This window comes from Lithobates pipiens, unplaced genomic scaffold, assembly GCF_037356315.1.
Source record: "Lithobates pipiens isolate NorthernLeopardFrog02 unplaced genomic scaffold, aLitPip1_a1.2 Scaffold_16, whole genome shotgun sequence".
Classification (NCBI taxonomy): Eukaryota; Metazoa; Chordata; class Amphibia; order Anura; family Ranidae; genus Lithobates; species Lithobates pipiens.
The window spans coordinates 4685824-4711723 of record NW_027507748.1 but is presented as its reverse complement, the minus strand read 5'-3'; the positions used below and the strand labels follow the sequence as shown (position 1 = coordinate 4711723).

Sequence of the window (25900 nt, the reverse complement as noted above, 5' to 3'; positions counted from 1 at the left end):
CCCACAGTCACATCAGTCTCTGTACAGAGGAGCTTACACTCTAATGTCCCCTCCCCCACAGTAACATCAGTCTCTGTACAGAGGAGCTTACACTCTAATGTCCCCTCCCCCACACAGTCACATCAGTCTCTGTACAGAGGAGCTTACACTCTAATGTCCCCTCCCCCACAGTAACATCAGTCTCTGTACAGAGGAGCTTACACTCTAATGTCCCCTCCCCCACACAGTCACATCAGTCTCTGTACAGAGGAGCTTACACTCTAATGCCCCCCCCCCCCACAGTCACATCAGTCTCTGTACAGAGGAGCTTACACTCTAATGTCCCCTCCCCCCCACAGTCACATCAGTCTCTGTACAGAGGAGCTTACACTCTAATGTCCCCTCCCCCCACAGTCACATCAGTCTCTGTACAGAGGAGCTTACACTCTAATGTCCCCTCCCCCCACAGTCACATCAGTCTCTGTACGGAGGAGCTTACACTCTAATGTCCCCTCCCCCCACAGTCACATCAGTCCCTGTACAGAGGAGCTTACACTCTAATGTCCCCTTCCCCACAGTCACATCAGTCTCTGTACAGAGGAGCTTACACTCTAATGTCCCCTCCCCCCACAGTCACATCAGTCTCTGTACAGAGGAGCTTACACTCTAATGTCCGCTCCCCCCACAGTCACATCAGTCTCTGTACGGAGGAGCTTACACTCTAATGTCCCCTCCCCCCACAGTCACATCAGTCCCTGTACAGAGGAGCTTACACTCTAATGTCCCCTTCCCCCCACACAGTCACATCAGTCTCTGTACAGAGGAGCTTACACTCTAATGTCCCCTCCCCCCACAGTCACATCAGTCTCTGTACAGAGGAGCTTACACTCTAATGTCCCCTCCCCCCACAGTCACATCAGTCCCTGTACAGAGGAGCTTACACTCTAATGTCCCCTTCCCCCCACACAGTCACATCAGTCTCTGTACAGAGGAGCTTACACTCTAATGTCCCCTCCCCCCACAGTCACATCAGTCTCTGTACAGAAGAGCTTACACTCTAATGTCCCCTCCCCCCACAGTCACATCAGTCCCTGTACAGAGGAGCTTACACTCTAATGTCCCCTCCCCCCACAGTCACATCAGTCTCTGTACAGAGGAGCTTACACTCTAATGTCCCCTCCCCCACAGTCACATCAGTCTCTGTACGGAAGAGCTTACACTCTAATGTCCCCTTCCCCCCCCCCCCCACAGTCACATCAGTCTCTGTACAGAGGAGCTTACACTCTAATGTCCCCCCCCCCTCACAGTCACATCAGTCTCTGTACAGAGGAGCTTACACTCTAATGTCCCCTCCCCCACAGTCACATCAGTCTCTGTACAGAGGAGCTTACACTCTAATGTCCCCTCCCCCACAGTCACATCAGTCTCTGTACAGAGGAGCTTACACTCTAATGTCCCCTCCCCCCACAGTCACATCAGTCTCTGTACAGAGGAGCTTACACTCTAATGTCCCCTCCCCCCACAGTCACATCAGTCTCTGTACAGAGGAGCTTACACTCTAATGTCCCCTCCCCCCCCCCCAGTCACATCGGTCTCTGTACACAGGAGCTTACACCCTAATGTCCCCTCCCCCCACAGTCACATCAGTCTCTGTACAGAGGAGCTTACACTCTAATGTCCCCTCCCCCACAGTCACATCGGTCTCTATACCAGAGGAGCTTACACTCTAATGTCCCCTCCCCCCACAGTCACATCAGTCTCTGTACAGAGGAGCTTACACTCTAATGTCCCCTCCCCCCACAGTCACATCAGTCTCTGTACAGAGGAGCTTACACTCTAATGTCCCCTCCCCCACAGTCACATCAGTCTCTGTACAGAGGAGCTTACACTCTAATGTCCCCTCCCCCCACAGTCACATCGGTCTCTGTACACAGGAGCTTACACTCTAATGTCCCCTCCCCCCACAGTCACATCAGTCTCTGTACAGAGGAGCTTACACTCTAATGTCCCCTCCCCCCACAGTCACATCAGTCTCTGTACAGAGGAGCTTACACTCTAATGTCCCCTCCCCCCCCCCAGTCACATCGGTCTCTGTACACAGGAGCTTACACTCTAATGTCCCCTCCCCCCACAGTCACATCAGTCTCTGTACAGAGGAGCTTACACTCTAATGTCCCCTCCCCCCCCCAGTCACATCGGTCTCTGTACAGAGGAGCTTACACTCTAATGTCCCCTCCCCCCACAGTCACATCAGTCTCTGTACAGAGGAGCTTACACTCTAATGTCCCCTCCCCCACAATCACATCAGTCTCTGTACAGAGGAGCTTACACTCTAATGTCCCCTCCCCCACAGTAACATCAGTCTCTGTACAGAGGAGCTTACACTCTAATGTCCCCCCCCCCCCACAGTCACATCAGTCTCTGTACAGAGGAGCTTACACTCTAATGTCCCCTCCCCCACAGTAACATCAGTCTCTGTACAGAGGAGCTTACACTCTAATGTCCCCTCCCCCCACAGTCACATCAGTCTCTGTACACAGGAGCTTACACTCTAATGTCCCCTCCCCCACAGTAACATCAGTCTCTGTACAGCGGAGCTTCCACTCTAATGTCCCCTCCCCCCACAGTCACATCAGTCTCTGTACAGAGGAACTTACACTCTAATGTCCCCTCCCCCCACAGTCACATCAGTCTCTGTATGGAGGAGCTTACACTCTAATGTCCCCTCCCCCCACAGTCACATCAGTCCCTGTACAGAGGAGCTTACACTCTAATGTCCCCTCCCCCCCCCCCCACAGTCACATCAGTCTCTGTACAGAGGAGCTTACACTCTAATGTCCCCCCCCCCCCCCACAGTCACATCAGTCTCTGTACAGAGGAGCTTACACTCTAATGTCCCCTCCCCCCACAGTCACATCAGTCTCTGTACAGAGGAGCTTACACTCTAATGTCCCCTCCCCCCCACAGTCACATCAGTCTCTGTACAGAGGAGCTTACACTCTAATGTCCCCTCCCCTCACAGTCACATCAGTCTCTGTACAGAGGAGCTTACACTCTAATGTCCCCTCCCCCACAGTCACATCAGTCTCTGTACAGAGGAGCTTACACTCTAATGTCCCCCCCCCCCCCAGTCACATCAGTCTCTGTACAGAGGAGCTTACACTCTAATGTCCCCTCCCCCCCACATTCACATCAGTCTCTGTACAGAGGAGCTTACACTCTTATGCCCCCCCCCCCCACATTCACATCAGTCTCTGTACAGAGGAGCTTACACTCTAATGTCCCCTCCCCCCACAGTCACATCAGTCTCTGTACAGAGGAGCTTACACTCTAATGTCCCCTCCCCCCCACAGTCACATCAGTCTCTGTACAGTGGAGCTTACACTCTAATGTCCCCTCCCCCCACAGTCACATCAGTCTCTGTACAGTGGAGCTTACACTCTAATGTCCCCTCCCTCCACAGTCACATCAGTCTCTGTACACAGGAGCTTACACTCTAATGTCCCCTCCCCCCCCAGTCACATCAGTCTCTGTACAGAAGAGCTTACACTCTAATGCCCCCCCCTGTCACACACTGTTATTATTATACATTTATATAGCTCTGACATATACCTCAGTGCTGTATAGAGATCAGGGTAAAGGTATGAGGAGAGGGGGAAGGGTGGAGGTGTGTGGGGGGGGGGGGGGGGCAGGTTTCTGGAAAGGGAGGTGATGAGGTTATTATAAAGCTGTAATCACTCTTATTGTTCTCATCACAATGCTGGACCCAGGAGCTGACCATCAGGAGCCCAGAGAGATACACATACAATAGTCCCCTTCATTGTCCAATCACAGGAGCCATTGTCCAGTATCACCTGTTATATGGCAGATAATATTATGTGATATCATCATTGTGATGTCATCATTATCATCGTCTATGTTATCCCTTCACTGGGCCAACCTTTCCAAGGATCAAGTGTGAGCAAAGTCATTCAATCCACAGGAACAGATATGGGGGTGTTCCTCTGTACAGGAACAGATATGGGGGTGTTCCTCTGTACAGGAACAGATATGGGGGTGTTCCTCTGTACAGGAACAGATATGGGGGCGTTCCTCTGTACAGGATCAGATATGGGGGTCTTCCTCTGTACATGAACAGATATGGGGGTGTTCCTCTGTACAGGAACAGATATGGGGGTGTTCCTCAGTACAGGAACAGATATGGGGGTCTTCCTCTGTACAGGAACAGATATGGGGGTCTTCCCCTGTACAGGAACAGATATGGGGGCGTTCCTCTGTACAGGAACAGATATGGGGGTCTTCCTCTGTACAGGAACAGATATGGGGTCTTCCTCTGTACAGGAACAGATATGGGGGTCTTCCCCTGTACAGGAACAAATATGGGGTCTTCCTCTGTACAGGAACAGATATGGGGGTCTTCCCCTGTACAGGAACAAATATGGGGTCTTCCTCTGTACAGGAACAGATATGGGGGTCTTCCCCTGTACAGGAACAGATATGGGGGTCTTCCTCTGTACAGGAACAGATATGGGGGTCTTCCCCTGTACAGGAACAGATATGGGGGCGTTCCTCTGTACAGGAACAGATATGGGGGTCTTCCTCTGTACAGGAACAGATATGGGGGTCTTCCCCTGTACAGGAACAGATATGGGGGCGTTCCTCTGTACAGGAACAGATATGGGGGTCTTCCCCTGTACAGGAACAGATATGGGGGTGTTCCCCTGTACAGGAACAGATATGGGGGGTCTTCCTCTGTACAGGAACAAATATGGGGTCTTCCCCTGTACAGGAACAGATATGGGGGTCTTCCACTGTACAGGAACAGATACGGGGGTGTTCCTCTGTACAGGAACAGATATGGGGTCTTCCTCTGTACAGGAACAAATATGGGGGTCTTCCCCTGTACAGGAACAGATATGGGGGTCTCCCTCTGTACAGGAATAGATATGGGGGTGTTCCTCTGTACAGGAACAGATATGGGGGTCTTCCACTGTACAGGAACAGATATGGGGTCTTCCTCTGTACAGGAACAGATATGGGGGTCTCCCTCTGTACAGGAATAGATATGGGGGTGTTCCTCTGTACAGGAACAGATATGGGGGTCTTCCACTGTACAGGAACAGATATGGGGTCTTCCTCTGTACAGGAACAGATATGGGGGTCTTCCTCTGTAGAGCAACAGATATGGGGGTGTTCTTGTGTATAGGAACAGATATGGGGGTCTTCCTCTGTACAGGAACAGATATGGGGGTCTTCCCCTGTACAGGAACAGATATGGGGGTGTTCCTCTGTACAGGAACAGATTTGGGGGGTCTTCCTCTGTACAGGAACAGATATGGGGGTGTTCCCCTGTACAGGAACAGATATGGGGGGTCTTCCTCTTTACGGGAACAGATATGGGGGTCTTCCCCTGTATAGGAACAGATATGGGGGTGTTTCTCTGTACAGGAACAGATATGGGGGTCTTCCTCTTTACAGGAACAGATATGGGGGTGTTCTTGTGTACAGGAACAGATATGGGGGGTCTTCCTCTGTACAGGAACAGATATGGGGTCTTCCCCTGTACATGAATAGATATGGGGGTGTTCCTCTGTATAGGAACGGATATGGGGGTCTTCCTCTGTACAGGAACATATATGGGGGTCTTCCCCTGTACATGAACAGATATGGGGGTCTTCCCCTTTACATGAACAGATATGGGGGTCTTCCTCTGTACAGGAACAGATATGGGGGTCTTCCCCTGTACAGGAACAGATATGGGGTGTTCCTCTGTACAGGAACAGATATGGGGGTCTTCCTCTGTACATGAACAGATATGGGGGTCTTCCCCTGTACATGAACAGATATGGGGTCTTCCTCTGTACAGGAACAGATATGGGGGTCTTCCCCTGTACAGGAACAGATATGGGGGTCTTCCTCTGTACAGGAACAGATATGGGGGTCTTCCCCTGTACAGGAAAAGATATGGGGGTCTTCCTCTGTACAGGAACAGATATGGTGGTCTTCCTCTGTACAAGAACAGATATGGGGGTATTCACCTTTACACAAACAGATATGGGGGTCTTCTCCTGTACAGAAACAGCTATAGGGGTCCAGGACACTGTACAGCTGAAGTCAGTTGTATAGGGGGTGGGGACGGGCAGTAGTAGGAGGAATTGCCCCTCTGCCCCTCCCTAATCCCATCATTCAGCTCTGGACACAATAAATCTCAGAGACATCCAGAAGCAGCAAAACCACAACCACTATGTACCCCCAAGAGAGAGACCCCCGCACCTGGCTGCTATCTGCTACACTGCTCTACTACACAGGTAATTACCACCCCTATCCTTCCTATATTGCTCTAATACTTATAGATAATTATTGCCCCCCTCAAATCTATACTGCTTTAATACACAGATTAGTACTGCCTCCTCCCTTTCTATATTGCTCTAATACACAGGTAATTATCGACGCCATGTACAGGAATAGATATGGGGTCTTCCCATGAATAGGAGCCTTCGCTCCTATACATGAAGAGATATGGGGGTCTTCTTCTTAATAGAAAAAGATATGGGGGTCTCTTCTGAATAGAAAAAGATATGGGGGTCTTCCTCTGTACTGGAACAGATATGGGGGTCTTCCTCTGTACTGGAACAGATATGGGGGTCTTCCTCTGTACTGGAACAGATATGGGGGTCTTCCTCTGTACTGGAACAGATATGGGGGTCTTCCTCTCTACTGGAACAGATATGGGGGTCTTCCTCTGTACTGGAACAGATATGGGGGTCTCCACCTTTACAGAAACAGATATGGGGAGCATGCACTTTGTTTTCTGAACAGGAGCCGATACATATGGGGGTCTTTCAATGTACAAGATTAGATATAGGGGTCTGTCCATGCATAGGAACAGATATGGGGGTCTTACTATGTACAGAAACCGATATGGAGGACTTCTATAAAGAAACAGCTTTAGGGATCGTCCCCTGTACATACAATGTTGTGGGGGTTTTACCATGCATAAGATACAGATATGGGGTCTCCATCTTTACAGGAACAAATATGGGGGTCTTCCCTTGTACAATAACAGATATGAGGGGTCTTCCTCTGCACAGGAACAGATATGGGGGTGTTCCCCTGCCCAGGAACAAATATGGGGTCTCCATCTTTACAGGAACAGATATCGGGGACCTACAAGAACAGATATTGGGGGTCTTTCAATGTGCAGGGTTAGGTATGGGGGTCTGTCCATGCATAAGAACAGATATGGGGGTCTTCTCCTGTATAGGAATAGATATGGGGGACTTCTTCTATAAAGGAACATATTTGGGGGTCTTCCTCTGTTCATGAACAGTTCTGGGGGTTTTCCCTTGCAATAAAACAGATATTGGGTCTCCATCTTTACAGAAACAAATATGGGGGTCTTCCTCTGTACAGGAACAGATATGGGGTCTCCATCTTTACAGAAACAGATATAGGGACCTACTCTGTACAAGAACAGATATGAGGGTCTTTCAATGTGCAGGATTAGGTATGGGGGACTGTCCATGCATAAGAACAGATATGGGGGTTTTCTCCTGTATATGAATAGATATGGGGGACTTCTTCTATAAAGGAACAGATTTGGGGGTCTTCCTCTGCTGATGGACAGTTCTGGGGTCTACCCATGCAATGAAACAGATATGGGGGTCTCCATCTTTTAAGAAAAAAATATGGGGTCTTCCTCTGTACAGGAACAGATATGGGGGTCTTCCTCTGTACAGGAACAGATATGGGGGTGTTCCCTTGTACAGGAACAGATATGGGGGTGTTCCCCTGTACAGGAACAGATATGGGGGTCTTCCTCTGTACAGGAAAAGATATGGGGGGTCTTCCTCTGTACGGGAACAGATATGGGGTCTTCCTCTGTACAGGAACAGATATGGGGGTCTCCATCTTTACAGAAACAGATATGGGGTGTTCCCCTGTACAGGAAAAGTAATGGGGTGTTTCCTTGTACAGGGACAGATATGGGGGTCTTCCCCTGTACAGGAACAGATATGGGGGGTGTTCCCCTGTACAGGAACAGATATGGGGTCTTCCTCTGTACATGAACAGATATGGGGGTCTTCCTCTGTGCAGGAACAGATATGGGGGTGTTCCCTTGTACAGTAACAGATATGGGGTTTCCATCTTTACAGAAACAGATATGGGGGTGTTCTCCTGTACAGGAACAGTAATGGGGTGTTTCCTTGTACAGGAACAGATATGGGGGTCTTCCTCTGTACAGAAACAGATATGGGGGTCTTCCTCTGTACAGAAACAGATATGGGGGTGTTCCCCTGTACAGGAACAGATATGGGGGTCTTCCTCTGTACAGGAACAGATATGGGGGTGTTCCCCTGTACAGGAACAGATATGGGGGTCTTCCTCTGTACAGGAACAGATATGGGGGTGTTCCCCTGTACAGGAACAGATATGGGGGTCTTCCTCTGTACAGGAACAGATATGGGGTCTTCCTCTGTACAGAAACAGATATGGAGGTCTTCCCCTGTACAGGAACATATATGGGGGTGTTCCCCTGTACAGGAACAGATATGGGGTCTTTCTCTGTACAGAAACAGATATGGGGTGTTCCCCTGTACAGGAACAGATATGGGGGTCTTCCTCTGTACAGGAACAGATATGGGGGTGTTCCCCTGTACAGGAACAGATATGGGGGTCTTCCTCTGTACAGGAACAGATATGGGGGTCTTCCCCTGTACAGGAACAGATATGGGGGATCTTCCTCTGTACAGAAACAGATATGGGGGTGTTCCCCTGCTCGAGAACAGATATGAGGGTGCAGGAACAGATATGGGGGTCCAGGACACTGTACAGCTGAAGTCAGTTGTATAGGGGGATGGGGATGGGCAGTAGTAGGAGGAATTGCCCCTCTGCCCCTCCCTAATCCCATCATTCAGCTCTGGACACAATAAATCTCCATCCAGAAGCAGCAAAATCACAACCACTATGTACCCCCAAGAGAGAGACCCCCGCACCTAGCAGCTAGCTGCTACACTGCTCTACTAGGTAATTACCACCCCTATCCTTCCTATATTGCTCTAATACTCATAGATAATTATTGCTTCTTGTATTTAGGAACAGATATGGGGGTCTTCCTATGTACAGGAGCCTTCTCTCCTATATAAGAACAGAAATGGGGGTCTTCTTCTGACTAGGAACAGATATAAGGATTGTCATACTGTATGTACAGGAACAGATATGGGGGCTCCTTCTTCTATACAGGAATATATATGGGGTCCTCTCCTGCACAGGAACAGATATGGGGTCTTCTCCTGTACAAGAATAGATATGGGGTCTTCTTCTGCCCAGGAACAGATATGGGGGTCTTCTTCTGTTCAGGAACTAATAAGGGGGTATTTGTATGTACATACACTTTCTCTGTACAGGTAGAGATTTGGGGGTTTTCATATGTACAGGAACGGATATTGGGGTCTTCAGTGCTGGAACAGATATGGGGGTATTTTGCCATGCAGGAAAAGATATGGAGATCTTCCTGATGTATAGGAGTCTTTATATGTACAGGAACAGATATGGGGGGCTTCCTCTGCACAGGAAGATATTTGGGGGTACAGGACACCATACAGGTGGAGGTATAGTAGGATGGAGGTCATGAGATGTTGCTCTAGTACACAGGAGGTAATTCCCCCTTCTATACTGTTCTATCACACAGGTAATCACAGTTCTCTTTCCCTCCTGCAGGTGGCGCTATCTCCCACCTCCTCCGTGTGGCCCCTGGGCCCCTGTTCCGCACAGAGGGCTCCTCAGTCTTCCTCTGGTGTAATGCCAGTGGTCTCTCAGTGGGAGCCTTTGAGTGGTCGGTGTTCCAGGAACATTCTCCTCGGAGAAAGCTGCAGATTGTCAGCTCTGTGGACCCAGACTTCTCCTACGCCATATTCCAGGAGCGGGTGAGGGGCAAGAGGGAGATCTACCTGGAAAAGGTGGGAGAAGACATTGCCCGTCTCCATATCACCCACCTGAGGGCACAGGATGCTGGAGAGTATGAATGTTACACCCCAAACCCCACCCATAGATACCATGGGGCGTACAGTGCCAGTGTCACCCTAAAAGGTAAGTACATATACCTACCTCCCCTTTATATCCTTCTATAATACCCCACATTCTGATATCTGCCCTTTTATTATACCCCAACTGCACCCCACATCCTGATATCTACCTTTCCATTATACCCCAACTGCACCTCACATCCTGATATCTACCCTTCCATTATACCCCAACTGCACCCCACATCCTGATATCTACCCTTCCATTATACCCCAATTGTACCCCGCATCCTGATATCTAACCTTCTATTATACCGCACTGGTATATACTCCTGGTATATATCCTTTCATTATATCTCCACTGTACCCCACATCCTGATATCTACCCTTCCATTATACCCCAACTGTACCCCACATTCTGATATCTAACCTTCCATTATACCCCAATTGTACCCCACATCCTGATATCTAACCTTCTATTATACCCCATCCATACCCCATGCCCTGATATCTATCCTTCTATTATAGCTCAACTGTACCCCACATCCTGATATCTAACCTTCCATTATACACCAACCATACCCCACATCTTGTTATCTACCTTTCCATCATACCCCAACTGTACCCCACATCCTGATATCTACCTTTCCATTATACACCAACCATACCCCACATCTTGTTATCTACCTTTCCATCATACCCCAACTGTACCCCACATCCTGATATCTACCTTTCCATTATACACCAACCATACCCCACATCTTGTTATCTACCTTTCCATCATACCCCAACTGTACCCCACATCCTGATATCTACCCTTCCATTATACCCCAACTGTACCCCACATCCTGATATCTACCTTTCCATTATACCCCAACTGTACCCCGCATCCTGATATCTACCCTTCCATTATACCCCAACTGCAGCCCGCACCCTGATATCTACCCTTCCATTATACCCCACTGGTATATACTCCTGTTATATACCCTTCCATTATACCCCAACTGTACCCCGCATCCTGATATCTACCTTTCCATTACACCCCAACTGTACCCCGCATCCTGATATCTACCCTTCCATTATACCCCAACTGTACCCCACATCCTGATATCTAACCTTCCATTATACCCCAACTGCACCCCACATCCTGATATCTACCCTTCCATTATACCTCAATTGCACCCCACATCCTGATATCTAACCTTCCATTACACCCCAACTGTACCCCACATCCTGATATCTAACCTTCCATTATACCCCAACTGTACCTCACATTCTGATATCTACCTTTCCATTATACCCCAACTTTACTGCACATCCTGATATCTATCCTTCCCTTATACCCAACTGTACCCCACATCCAGATATCTACCCTTCTATTATACCCCAACCATACCCCATGCCCTGATATCTACCCTTCCATTATACCTCAACTCTACCCCACATCCTGATATCTAACCTTCCATTATACCCCAACGGTACCCCACATCCTGATATCTACCCTTCCATTATACCCCAACTGTACCCCACATCCTGATATCTAACCTTCCATTATACCCCAACTGCACCCCACATCCTGATATCTACCCTTCCATTATACCTCAACTGTACCCCACATCCTGATATCTAACCTTCCATTACACCCCAACTGTACCCCACATTTTGATAGCTACCCTTCCATTATACCCCAACTGTACCTCAAATCCTGATATCTACCTTTCCATTATACCCCAACTGTACCCCACATCCTGATATCTAACCTTCCATTATACCCCAACTGTACCCCACATCCTGATATCTACCCTTCCATTATACCCCAACTGTACCCCACATCCTGATAGCTAACCTTCCATTATACCCCAACTGCACCCCACATCCTGATATCTACCCTTCCATTATACCTTAACTGTACCCCACATCCTGATATCTAACCTTCCATTACACCCCAACTGTACCCCACATTTTGATAGCTACCCTTCCATTATACCCCAACTGTACCTTACATCCTGATATCTACCTTTCCATTATACCCCAACTCTACTGCACATCTTGATATCTATCCTTCCCTTATACCCAACTGTACCCCACATCCAGATATCTACCCTTCTATTTTACCCCAACCATACCCCATGCCCTGATATCTACCCTTCCATTATACCTCAACTCTACCCCACATCCTGATATCTAACCTTCCATTATACCCCAACTGTACCCCACATCCTGATATCTACCCTTCCATTATACCCCAACTGTACCCCACGCCCTGATATCTACCCTTCTATTATACCCCAACTGTAATCCACATATTGATATCTATCTTTCCATTATTCCCAACTGTACCCCACATCCTGATATGTAACCTTCCATTATACCCCAACTGTACCCCACATCCTGATATCTGCACATTACAACCCATGGTATCCCAAATCATGATATCTACCTTTCAATATACCTTACTGTACCCCAAATCCTGATATCCAATCTTCTATTATACCCTCACTGTACCCCAAATCCTAATATCTATATTTCTATTATACTATAAGTGTATCACAATATGTACCCTTCCATTATACCCCTACTGTACCCCAAATCTTCCTGATATTTAGGATACTTTGTGTTCTTTCTGCAGTGATCCCAGCCTTGCTGCGAGTCTCCGTGCTCTCACCCCAGGAGCTTACACTCCATGAGGATGACCCCCTGAGTATGGTATGTGAAGTTTCCTCCAGCAGGGCCCAGCACACCCACTTCTCCGTCACCTGGTACAGGGAAGACTCAGACTCTACCCAGCCCCTCATCAGCCTCTCCAAGCTCTCCATTGTATCTGCAGGACCTTCCTTCCAGGACCGTCACCTGGCCGGCCAACTTCGGCTGGAGAAAGTGTCGCCCGTCTGGTACCAGCTGACCACGTCCAGCCTGCAGCCCACCGATCAGGCCAAGTACTACTGCCAGGCCACCGAGTGGATCCAAGACCCGGATAGGACCTGGTACCCACTGACCACCATGAGGAGCCAGGTGATTCGAGTCTTTGTGCAGTCACCGGGGACCCTGCCGATGGACCGAGCGCCAGGTAACCAAATGTCACCAGAGGAGGAGGTCAGGGGACACAGCTGTCTATGGTGGTGGCCAAGGAGAGTCTTTTGATGGCCATTGGTGGCCCTTCATCAGGACGCCAGGAAAAGTTTTAGATAAGTCATAGACACCCAATTGGCATGAGGGTCCCCCGAGTGTCCTTTCACCCCATTGGCTAAAATGCAACTCAAAAATTCAAGTTTGTAAAAATTTTCTTGAATTCTAAAAAATTTTAATTGAACCAAAAAAGTTCAGTTTCCCTCGTCGCTCGTCCTGAAACCTTCCTGTTTTGATCTATATAAAAAAAAAAAATAGAGGGAAATTCATTTTATCGGTTTATAATTAATCAAAGAAATAAATTTAATGGACCGATGAAGAATTATTTTACGGGGTAAACGCATAAGGGGGGTTCTATTTATAAAGAATTTACCTTCGTCAAACATTCGACCACCTACCACAAATAATCCCACATTATACATTTATATCCCGTCATCTCCATCTAGTGGCCATAATGCAGTATTTTCTTATACCTCAATCAGGGAAATACTCTATTATGGCCACTAGGAGGAGCGAGCGATCATAGAAAATAAATGTATCAGACAAAATACTTTGTGACAGCTGAGTGAATGTTTGAAACATTCACACAGCATTATTTTTTTATTTTTATTTTAAAAGGCAACAGCACGGGGGCGGGGCAGCAAAGTTATTTTTATTTTCCTGGGAAAAAAAATCTTTTTTTAGCAGTTTTTGGCTCTTTAACACCTGCTAGAAAATGTGGGAAAGCCCAGAGAATATGAGCTTGATGATGTCACAGCTGTGATGTCACTGTGCTTTTTGATGATCTGTTGTGTCAGTAACGATCTATGATGTTATTGCAGATGTGATGTCGGCAGTCCGCAGTGCGGCAACGAGGAACGAGCCGCCCCGGATATTCTTTCCTTTCCGGTTACTGCTCCCTCTAGTGGTCTGGGCTGTGCGCTACGATGAGTCAATCCTCATATTGCTCCCTCTAGTGGTCTGAATTGGAGCGCACTACAATCAGATGTTCCTGTTATTGCTCCCTCCAGTGGTCTGAACTGTGTACTACAAGATATTAATGGTATTGCGCCCTCCAGTGGTCTGATCTGAAGCCTTTACTGTTATCGCACCCTCCAGTGGTCTGATCTGTGTACTACAAGATATTACAGTTATTGCGCCCTCCAGTGGTCTGAGCTGTGTACTACAAGTCTTTACTGTTATTGCGCCCTCCAGTGGTCTGATCTGTGTACTACTACAAGATATTACTGTTATTGCGCCGTCCAGTGGTCTGAACTGTTTACCACAACAAGCTATTACAGTTATTGCTCCCTCCAGTGGTCTGGACAGTGCACTACAACAAGATATTACAATTATTGTGCCCTGCAGTGGTCTAATCTGTGTACTACTACAAGATATTATTGTTATTGCACCCTCCAGTGGTCTGATCTGTGTACTACTACAAGATATTACTGTTATTGCTCCCTCCAGTGGTCTGGACAGTGCAGTACAAAAAGCTGTTACTGTTAATGCACCCTCCAGTGGTCTGATCTGTGTACTACTACAAGATATTATTGTTATTGCGCCCTCCAGTGGTCTGATCTGTGTACTACAACAAGCCTTTATGGTTATTGGTCCCTCCAGTGGTCTGATCTGTGTACTACAACAAGCTTTTACTGTTATTGCTCCCTCCAGTGGTCTGAATTGTGTACTACAAAAGCTGTTACTGTTAATGTGCCCTCCAGTGGTCTGAACTGAGTACTACTACAAGATATTACTGTTATTGCTCGCTCTAGTGGTTTGGACTGTGTACTACAACCAGATTTTACTGATATTGCTCCCTCTATTGGTCTTTAATGTGCAGGATTGGATTGTAGATCTCAATAGGATTATTCTGTTTGAAAATCATACATATTCCCTAAGGAACTCCCTGAATAAGTTTGATGTTATCTGGTCTAGATGGCTTCAATCTTTGACTTGGGTATCATGTCAACCAATGGGTACTGTGTACTTTGTAATACTGGATATTGTTTTTTTCTTCTTCTTCTTTTTGTGTGTCATACTGTATATACTCAGAGTGTGCAGGCGGTGGTGGGATGGTGGGGTTTATTGAAAGGGGGTGGTCTGTGGGTTTTTTTTTGGTGATTTCTATTTTTGTGGTTTTGTCTGTATTGTGTTAATGTTGTTTTCATATAAAATATTAAAAACGTTTTGATTTAAAAAACAATGTTTGTTATTGCTCCCACCATTGGTCTGGACAGTGCACTACAACAAGTTGTTACTGTTATTGCTCTCTCCAGTTCTCTGAACTGTATACTACAACAAGCTGTTGTAGTGTACAGACCAGACGGAGACCATTGCTCCCTCCAGTGGTCAGCATTGTGCACTACAAAAAGTTATTGCTGTTATTGCTCCCTCTAGTGGTATAGACTGTGTACTACAACAAGATTTTACTGTTACTGCTCCCTCCAGTGGTCTGGACTGTGCACTACACTAAGTCTTAAAAGTCTTCAATATGAAGAAGAAAACATCTAGTATTTAAACCTTAGAGGAATAATTGGGAATATCAGGAGCTGCCCTTTAAAAACACTCATGAGTCTACTGGGATGATGGGTCTGATGAACTAAACATGATCCAATGCAACATGAAGAGCTCCTGTCACATAAAACAACAAAGTCATCAGTGCCCTGGAAAGAACATTCCTCAATAATAGTGATGATGTCACATAAAATAATAGTGATGTCACACTGGCACTTCATTTCTAATGAGTGATAACTTATCCCGGAAACAATCGGCCTTCATAGACCTGAGCACACAGATATGCTTCAATCTGCTACCATGTAATATAAAATAATAATAATAACCCCCATCCTGAATACACCTGATTGGCTGATATACCCCAAGGGGTCTCCAGTTGTAGGTCAGACATCTTCTGTCCATATTATAGGATTTGGAGGATCTCAATACCGGCCACACACACACCAACTCCATTCTGTAAATTCAATGGGGTCTTTTATTGTATATACATATAACCCCCCGCCCCTCAATGATTCAATACGAATCCAATAGACACCACAATGAAAGTGATAAAAATACAACTCTCCATCCATAGATTTCCCAATCATGGACTGGAAATGATTGGATGTATCCTTCGTGTCCCGATCACATTGATACAAAAACATTTCCCTCCTGATTCTTGGACACCATTAGATAGAAAGTGACGTCTCCATAGATCAGATGGTATAATGATTGGATGTGTGCGGGCACCTTAAAGGAGAAATATAAAAGCTTTGGGGTTATTTAGGTTTTAGGTTATACAGCCCCCCCCCCTCCCAAATAAACAGTTTACTATGTTTCAGTTAGGAATGAACACAGTGGGGGGATCGCGGTGACCACTCATTGTGTTCATTCAGGAAAGGAATGGGCTGGTAAATGTGACATATTTACTGGACCCTTCCCCCACTCTCCATCCTGAAGGATCCTATTGTGTGCCTGCAGCTACCGGTGGGGAGGAGAAGAGGGAAGTCGGCAGCACTTCGGGGGTGGAGGGCACACAGGGGGGCCTGAGCAACAGACGGGGAACATATGGTGCACAGGGAGGGTGATGGGGCGGCTGAGAGGGGCGATTACTGGAACTCATCCCCTGTATGGATCTCTCTGCAGCAGCTGAAAGCCAGCAGGAGGGAAAGCAGAAGAAGTCGGCTTTCAGCCGCTGCAGAGAGAGCCATACAGGGGATCAGTTCCAGTAATTACCCCCTCCCCCGCCCCTTCGCTGTGCCGATAACCCTCCCTGTTCACATCCAATTCACCCAGCTGCCTGGGCCCCCCTATTGGCCTGGGCCCCCCTACTGGCCTGGGCCCTGATCAGGAGGACCAGTGACACCCCATTATCCACGGCCCTGCAAAGGGATATCACGAGATTGAAGAGCAGTACTCAAAGGTCCAATACCCCACCTCAGATAGAGTTCAGGAAGGTAGAGAGAGGGTGGAGACACTATTGATCATCTGTGGGCCATCCTAAAATAAAGGGGCGGGCTATCCATAGGGGCACCCCCCCCAGGCAGTAAAAAATAAATCATGTAAAAAAAAATCCTTTAGTGCACTGTGTTCAGACACCGGACACAGTGCACCTATGGGAAGCACCACGTCTATGCAATCACGAGATTTCAGATGTGGCACTTCATTTGCAGGCATTTAGCCCACCTTGTGGCGCTTTCTGGTGCGCCGAGTAGCTTCCGCCCGTTCGTAGTATATATCACTACGGCCAGGTTGTTTGATTGACATCTGAGTTGATGTCACTTCCTGTTTTCTCTCTCCAATTGCACCCAGGAGAGAAGACCCAAGTAGTATGAGAGGACGGACCTCTGTACAAGAGACACCGCTGGAGAGGACAACACACTGCAAGGTAAGTAAGGGGGGTTTGATGTGAGGCTGATGCAACTTGGTGGGATACATGCTGCTGCAACTTGGTGGTGACACATGCTGCTGCAATTTGGTGGTGACACATGCTGCTGCAAATTGGTGGTGACACATGCTCCGGCAATTTGGTGGTGACACATGTTCCGGCAATTTGGTGGGACACATGCTCCGGCAATTTGGTGGGACACATGCTGCTGCATTTGGTGGGACACATGCTGCTGCATTTGGTGGGACACAGGCTGCATGTAAGGAGGGACTCCGCTGGGGGCACCTGATGGCATCTGGTGGGAGGCGACATGGCTAGTGACACGCTCAGGGCTCCCACTGATTCTGCATTATGGTGAGTTGAATGATTTCCTTTTATATTACAATTTAATAATAGAAATAATGCGCTTCAATCATCCTGACACCATAACAACCATGGTGCCGGGATGATTGAATTGCTAACACCAGGTGTTTGGAGTATCTTTATCTGATGATTGTTAAACTTTCTAGAATACACATTTCTATTGTTGTGTAGGATCTGGGCCTGCTGTCCCTCCATCCCTCTCTCCCTCTCCCTCCATCCCTCGTTCATTTCAGACACTAACCACACCACCTTAGAGCCACTCCCACTATTTCGCTGAAACCACTCCCATTTTCACCAAGTGGGAGGGGTCGAAAAGGAAGGGTGAGGTCTGGCGCCCCCCCATCCTAACACTTCACCAGCCGCCACTGCTCAAATGGAAGGTGGAGGAGCGCAAGGTCTCTAACATCCACCAGCTCCGTGATGTCATCATGGGGGAGGGGAAGAGGTCTCCAGTGACAACCTGTGAAGCTCTGGTGACCTCCATGCCCAAGAGGGTTAAGGCAGTTCTGGGAAATAATGGCGGCCACACAAAATATTGACATTTTGGGCCCAATTTGGACATTTTCACTTAGGGGTGTACTGACTTTTGTTGCCAGCGGTTTAGACATTAATGGCTGTGTGTTGCGTTATTTTGAGGGGACAGGAAATTTACACTGTTATACAAGCTGTACACTCACTACTTTACATTGTAGACAAGTGTCATTTCTTCAGTGTTGTCACATGAAAAGAGAGAAGAAAAGATTTACAGAAATGTGACTGAGGGGTGTACTTACTTTTACTATATCCCAAGTTAGCGCTTCACTTATTCTTACTATTCACATTTTGCCATATGTGGGAACACATATTTGTGTATCGCAGAAAGCCTTATGTTATCACTTTTAACACGTTTATTCGGATTTCACATAATAGCACATAATAGCACGGGGATCACAGTTCCCCAAATTGGTCACTAGATGTCATCACACATAGGGTTGGGGCCACCAAAGTGAATATTAGGCACCGCAAGTACCTAGGTAGACACTAGAGGTCCCCAGAGTGGTAAGCGGAAGGTACCTTGTGTAGTGAGTAAGTGTGGGACATTTTGGGTAGAGGAATCTGGTGGTGGGAGTCCCCTGGGGGTCGGTTGGTCAGTCCTGGAAAGTAGTGCATGGGCCCTGACAGCAAAGATGTACTCTTTAAGGAGCTTGCTTCTACAGGAGATAATCAGGGAATGGAGGCATTCTACATGAGATGGTCTGGGACTGGGGACATGCTGCATTAAATGGTCAGGGACCTGGGACATCCTGCAGGAGATGGTGAGGGACTGAAGACATGCTGCAGGTGATGGTCAGGGAGTAGGTACAGGCTTCAGGAGATGGTCTTGGACTGAGGACATGCTGCTGCAGGAATTAATCAGGGACTGGGAACATACTGCAGTAGATGGCCAGATATTGGGCCATGCTAGAAGCGAGAGTCAATGACTGGGGTCATGCTGCAGGTAATGGTAAAGAATTGGGGACATGCTGCAGAAGACAGTCAGAGAAATGCTGAAGGAGAAGGTCAGGGACTGAGAAATGCTGCAGTAGATGGCCAGGTACTGGGGCAATGGTACAAGAGAGAGTCCGGGACTGGGGACATGCTGCAGGAGATAAGCAAGGATCTTGGACATGTTGCAGGAGATTGGCAGACTTACAACATGCTGCAGGTGATGGGCAAGAAATGGGGACACGCTACAGTTGATAGTCAGAAACTGAAGACATGAAGCAGGGGATAGTAAGGGCTTGGGGACATGCTGCAAAAGATGGTCTGGGATGGGGGACATCGTGTAGGAAATGGTTTTGGATGGGGGACATGCTGCAGGAGATGGTCTGGAATGAGGGACATACTGTAGGAGATGGTCTGGGATGGGGACATGAAACAGGAGATGGTCTGGGATAGGTACATGATGCAGGAGATGGTCTGGGATAGGTACATGATGCAGGAGATGGTCTGGGGTGGAGGACATACTGTAGGAGATGGTCTGCTATGGAGGACATACTGTGGGAGATGATCTGTGATGGGGGACATACTGTAGAAGATGGTCTGCGATGGGGGACATACTGCAGAAGATGGTCTGGGATGTAGGACATACTGCAGGAGATGGTCTGGGATGGGGGACATACTGTAGGAGATGGTCTGGGATGGGGGGACATACTATAGGAGATGGTCTGGAATGGGGATATGATGCAGGAGATGGTCTGGGGTGGAGGACATGCTTTAGGAGATGGTCTGGAAGGGGGGACATACTGCAGAAGATGGTCTGGGATGGGGATATGATGCAGGAGATGGTCTGGGATGGGGGGACATGATGCAGGAGATGGTCTGAGATGGGGGGACATGATGCAGTAGATGGTCTGGGATGGGGACATTATGCAGAAGATGGTCTGGGATGGGGACATGATGCAGAAGATGGTCTGGGATGGGGACATGATGCAGAAGATGGTCTCGGATGGGAGAACATGATGCAGGAGATGGTCTGGGATGGGGACATTATGCAGAAGATGGTCTGGGATGGGGACATGATGCATAAGATGGTCTGGGATGGGAGGACATGATGCAGGAGATGGTCTGGGATGGGAGGACATGATGCAGGAGATGGTCTGGGATGGGGACATTATGCAGAAGATGGTCTGGGATGGGGGGACATGATGCAGAAGATGGTCTGGGATGGGAGGACATGATGCAGGAGATGGTCTCGGATGGGAGAACATGATGCAGGAGATGGTCTGGGATGGGGACATTATGCAGAAGATGGTCTGGGATGGGGACATGATGCAGAAGATGGTCTGGGATGGGAGGACATGATGCAGGAGATGGCCTGGGATGGGAGGACATGATGCAGGAGATGGTCTGGGATGGGGACATTATGCAGAAGATGGTCTGGGATGGGGACATTATGCAGAAGATGGTCTGGGATGGGGGGACATGATGCAGAAGATGGTCTGGGATGGGAGGACATGATGCAGGAGATGGTCTCGGATGGGAGAACATGATGCAGGAGATGGTCTGGGATGGGGACATTATGCAGAAGATGGTCTGGGATGGGGACATGATGCAGAAGATGGTCTGGGATGGGAGGACATGATGCAGGAGATGGTCTGGGATGGGAGGACATGATGCAGGAGATGGTCTGGGATGGGGACATTATGCAGAAGATGGTCTGGGATGGGGACATTATGCAGAAGATGGTCTGGGATGGGGACATGATGCAGAAGATGGTCTGGGATGGGAGGACATGATGCAGGAGATGGTCTGGGATGGGAGGACATGATGCAGGAGATGGTCTGGGATGGGAGGACATGATGCAGGAGATGGTCTGGGATGGGGACATTATGCAGAAGATGGTCTGGGATGGGGGGGCATGATGCAGAAGATGGTCTGGGATGGGAGGACATGATGCAGGAGATGGTCTGGGATGGGAGGACATGATGCAGGAGATGGTCTGGGATGGGGACATTATGCAGAAGATGGTCTGGGATGGGGACATGATGCAGGAGATGGTCTGGGATGGGAGGACATGATGCAGGAGGTGGTCTGGGATGGGGGGACATGATGCAGGAGGTGGTCTGGGATGGGGACATGATGCAGGAGGTGGTCTGGGATGGGGGGACATGATGCAGGAGAGGGTCTGGGATGGGGGGACATGATGCAGGAGATGGTCTGGGATGGGGGGACATGATGCAGGAGATGGTCTGGGATGGGGGGACATGACGCAGGAGATGGTCTCGGATGGGGGGACATGATGCAGGAGGTGGTCTGGGATGGGGGGACATGATGCAGGAGATGGTCTGGGATGGGAGGACATGATGCAGGAGGTGGTCTGGGATGGGGGGACATGATGCAGGAGGTGTTCTGGGATGGGGGGACATGATGCAGGAGGTGGTCTGGGATGTGGGGACATGATGCAGGAGAGGGTCTGGGATGGGGGGACATGATGCAGGAGATGGTCTGGGATGGGGGGACATGATGCAGGAGATGGTCTGGGATGGGGGGACATGACGCAGGAGATGGTCTCGGATGGGGGGACATGATGCAGGAGGTGGTCTGGGATGGGGGGACATGACGCAGGAGATGGTCTGGGATGGGGGGACATGATGCAGGAGATGGTCTGGGATGAGGGGACATGACGCAGGAGATGGTCTGGGATGGGGGGACATGACGCAGGAAATGGTCTGGGATGGGGGTACATGATGCAGGAGATGGTCTGGGATGGGGGGACATGATGCAGGAGATGGTCTGGGATGGGGGGACATGATGCAGGAGGTGGTCTGGGATGGGGGGACATGACGCAGGAGATGGTCTGGGATGGGGGGACATGATGCAGAAGATGGTCTGGGATGGGGACATTATGCAGAAGATGGTCTGGGATGGGGACATGATGCAGAAGATGGTCTGGGATGGGAGGACATGATGCAGGAGATGGTCTGGGATGGGAGGACATGATGCAGGAGATGGTCTGGGATGGGGACATTATGCAGAAGATGGTCTGGGATGGGGACATTATGCAGAAGATGGTCTGGGATGGGGGGACATGATGCAGAAGATGGTCTGGGATGGGAGGACATGATGCAGGAGATGGTCTGGGATGGGAGGACATGATGCAGGAGATGGTCTGGGATGGGGACATTATGCAGAAGATGGTCTGGGATGGGGACATGATGCAGGAGATGGTCTGGGATGGGAGGACATGATGCAGGAGGTGGTCTGGGATGGGGGGACATGATGCAGGAGGTGGTCTGGGATGGGGACATGATGCAGGAGGTGGTCTGGGATGGGGGGACATGATGCAGGAGAGGGTCTGGGATGGGGGGACATGATGCAGGAGATGGTCTGGGATGGGGGGACATGATGCAGGAGATGGTCTGGGATGGGGGGACATGACGCAGGAGATGGTCTCGGATAGGGGGACATGATGCAGGAGGTGGTCTGGGATGGGGACATGATGCAGGAGATGGTCTGGGATGGGAGGACATGATGCAGGAGGTGGTCTGGGATGGGGGGACATGATGCAGGAGGTGGTCTGGGATGGGGGGACATGATGCAGGAGGTGGTCTGGGATGTGGGGACATGATGCAGGAGAGGGTCTGGGATGGGGGGACATGATGCAGGAGATGGTCTGGGATGGGGGGGACATGATGCAGGAGATGGTCTGGGATGGGGGGACATGACGCAGGAGATGGTCTCGGATGGGGGGACATGATGCAGGAGGTGGTCTGGGATGGGGGGACATGAGGCAGGAGATGGTCTGGGATGGGGGGACATGATGCAGGAGATGGTCTGGGATGGGGGGACATGACGCAGGAGATGGTCTGGGATGGGGGGACATGACGCAGGAGATGGTCTGGGATGGGGGGACATGATGCAGGAGATGGTCTGGGATGGGGGGACATGATGCAGGAGATGGTCTGGGATGGGGGGACATGATGCAGGAGGTGGTCTGGGATGGGGGGACATGACGCAGGAGATGGTCTGGGATGGGGGGACATGATGCAGAAGATGGTCTGGGATGGAGGGGACATGATGCAGGAGGTGGTCTGGGATGGGGGGACATGATGCAGGAGATGGTCTCGGATGGGGGGACATGATGCAGGAGGTGGTCTGGGATGGGGGGACATGATGCAGAAGATGGTCTGGGATGGGGGGACATGATGCAGGAGGTGGTCTGGGATGGGGGGACATGATGCAGGAGGTGGTCTGGGATGGGGGGACATGATGCAGGAGATGGTCTCGGATGGGGGGACATGATGCAGGAGGTGGTCTGGGATGGGGGGACATGACGCAGGAGATGGTCTGGGATGGGGGGACATGATGCAGGAGATGGTCTGGGATGGGGGGACATGACGCAGGAGATGGTCTGGGATGGGGGGACATGATGCAGGAGATGGTCTGGGATGGGGGACATGATGCAGGAGGTGGTCTGGGATGGGGGGACATGATGCAGGAGGTGGTCTGGGATGGGGGGACATGATGCAGGAGTCGGTCATAAACACAGAAAGGTTACATGAGACGGTTGGAGATCATGACTTGTACAGCCTCTTTACAGATCAATGCTCCTACATTTGTGCTTCCTAAAGATTTTCTAAAATGACTTTTTGTCCCCCATGTGATGTTTCTCTCATTGAGATCTCCTATAAATGATCAGAGGAAGGAGAAACATAATAAAAACAGAAATAAACCAATCGCTACTGGGAGTCGTCTACAGAGGATCATTTCATCATTGGCCCTAACACCAAGACATAGACTTCTGTCTGCAGGGGCCCCCGAGAGCCACAATACGTGGTAAAGGGCCCCATGTGGCCCCCAGGTCACAGGTTGGACACCAGGGCTATAACCTATACTCTGCCTACCCACCTCATCCGACCCTTATCCCCCAACCAGACACTTCTCCCCCACCTACCCCCCCCAACCAGACACTTCTCCCCCACCTACCCCCCCCCCAACCAGACACTTCTCCCCCACCTACCCCCCCAACCAGACACTTCTCCCCCACCTACCCCCCCCCCAACCAGACACTTCTCCCCCACCTACCCCCCCCCCAACCAGACACTTCTCCCCCACCTACCCCCCCAACCAGACACTTCTCCCCCACCTACCCCCCCCCCCCAACCAGACACTTCTCTCTCACCTACCCCCCCCAACCAGACACTTCTCCCCCACCTACCCCCCCAACCAGACACTTCTCCCCCACCTACCCCCCCCCAACCAGACACTTCTCCCCCACCTACCCCCCCCCAACCAGACACTTCTCCCCCACCTACCCCCCAAACCAGACACTTCTCCCCCACCTACCCCCCCCCCCCAACCAGACACTTCTCTCCCACCTACCCCCCCCCCCCCCACCAGACACTTCTCCCCCACCTACCCCCCCAACCAGACACTTCTCCCCCACCTACCCCCCCCCCAACCAGACACTTCTCTCCCACCTACCCCCCCCAACCAGACACTTCTCCCCCACCTACCCCCCCCAACCAGACACTTCTCTCCCACCTACCCCCCCCCCCCCAACCAGACACTTCTCCCCCACCTACCCCCCCCCAACCAGACACTTCTCTCCCACCTACCCCCCCCCCAACCAGACACTTCTCCCCCACCTACCCCCCCCCCCCCAACCAGACACTTCTCCCCCACCTACCCCCCCCCCAACCAGACACTTCTCTCCCACCTACCCCCCCCCCCAACCAGACACTTCTCTCCCACCTACCCCCCCCCCCCCAACCAGACACTTCTCCCCCACCTACCCCCCCCCAACCAGACACTTCTCTCCCACCTACCCCCCCCCCCAACCAGACACTTCTCCCCCACCTACCCCCCCCCCCCAACCAGACACTTCTCCCCCACCTACCCCCCCCAACCAGACACTTCTCCCCCACCTACCCCCCCCCCAACCAGACACTTCTCTCCCACCTACCCCCCCCCCCCAACCAGACACTTCTCCCCCACCTACCCCCCCCAACCAGACACTTCTCCCCCACCTACCCCCACCCCTAAAACAACAGAAATGAGGGACCTCGGCACACCAAATCAAGAGGAAATCAAAGATTTTGTTACTTTACTAGTACAGAAAGATGGTTACATTATTTACACAATATTTATATTGTTACATTATATATACTGTATATTGTTACAATGTTTCACATATTCTTTGTTTTCTGAACATAAACATTGGGGGGAATTTACTAAAACCAGAGCGCTCAGAATCTGGTGCAGCTGTGAATAGCAGCCAATCAACTTCTAACTTCAGCTTGTTTTATTAAGCTTTGATAATAATACCTGAAAGCTGATTGGTTCCTTTTTTGCACAGCTGCACCAGATTTAGTAAATCTTCGCCATATGTATAAAAAAAAAATAACAATTGTCCGAGTCCAACGCCACAAATCTCCTATCAATCCCTCCAGCTCCCTTGCTCTCCTCCTCCCATGCTCGGCTCCAGGACTTCCCCAGAGGCTCTCCCATCCTCTGGAACTCCCTACCCCAAACTGTCCGGTTATCTCCTTCTCTGTCTACTTTTAGGCGATCCCTAAAAAAAAAA

At 49.8% G+C, this 25900-nt stretch overlaps 1 protein-coding gene across 1 annotated transcript; it reads left to right on the top strand.

Annotated features, from left to right (window-relative positions):
* Positions 1-9451: 9451 nt before the first annotated feature.
* On the top strand, positions 9452-14091 carry CD101 (CD101 molecule). Its single transcript, XM_077479363.1, has 4 exons — positions 9452-9590; positions 9700-10068; positions 12631-13068; positions 13949-14091. Exons 1-4 carry the CDS (start codon positions 9452-9454, stop codon positions 14089-14091), a joined length of 1089 nt encoding a protein of 362 aa, XP_077335489.1.
* The last annotated feature ends 11809 nt before the right edge of the window (positions 14092-25900 follow it).

Bases quoted from the DNA above. Each gene is read 5' to 3' on its own strand.
- CD101 (XM_077479363.1), top strand. From the start codon at position 9,452: ATGGGGGTATTTTGCCATGCAGGAAAAGATATGGAGATCTTCCTGATG. The intron at 10,069-12,630 runs GTAAGTACATAT...TTCTTTCTGCAG, and splicing joins TGCCAGTGTCACCCTAAAAG to TGATCCCAGCCTTGCTGCGA. The intron at 13,069-13,948 runs GTAACCAAATGT...ATGTTATTGCAG, and splicing joins GCCGATGGACCGAGCGCCAG to ATGTGATGTCGGCAGTCCGC.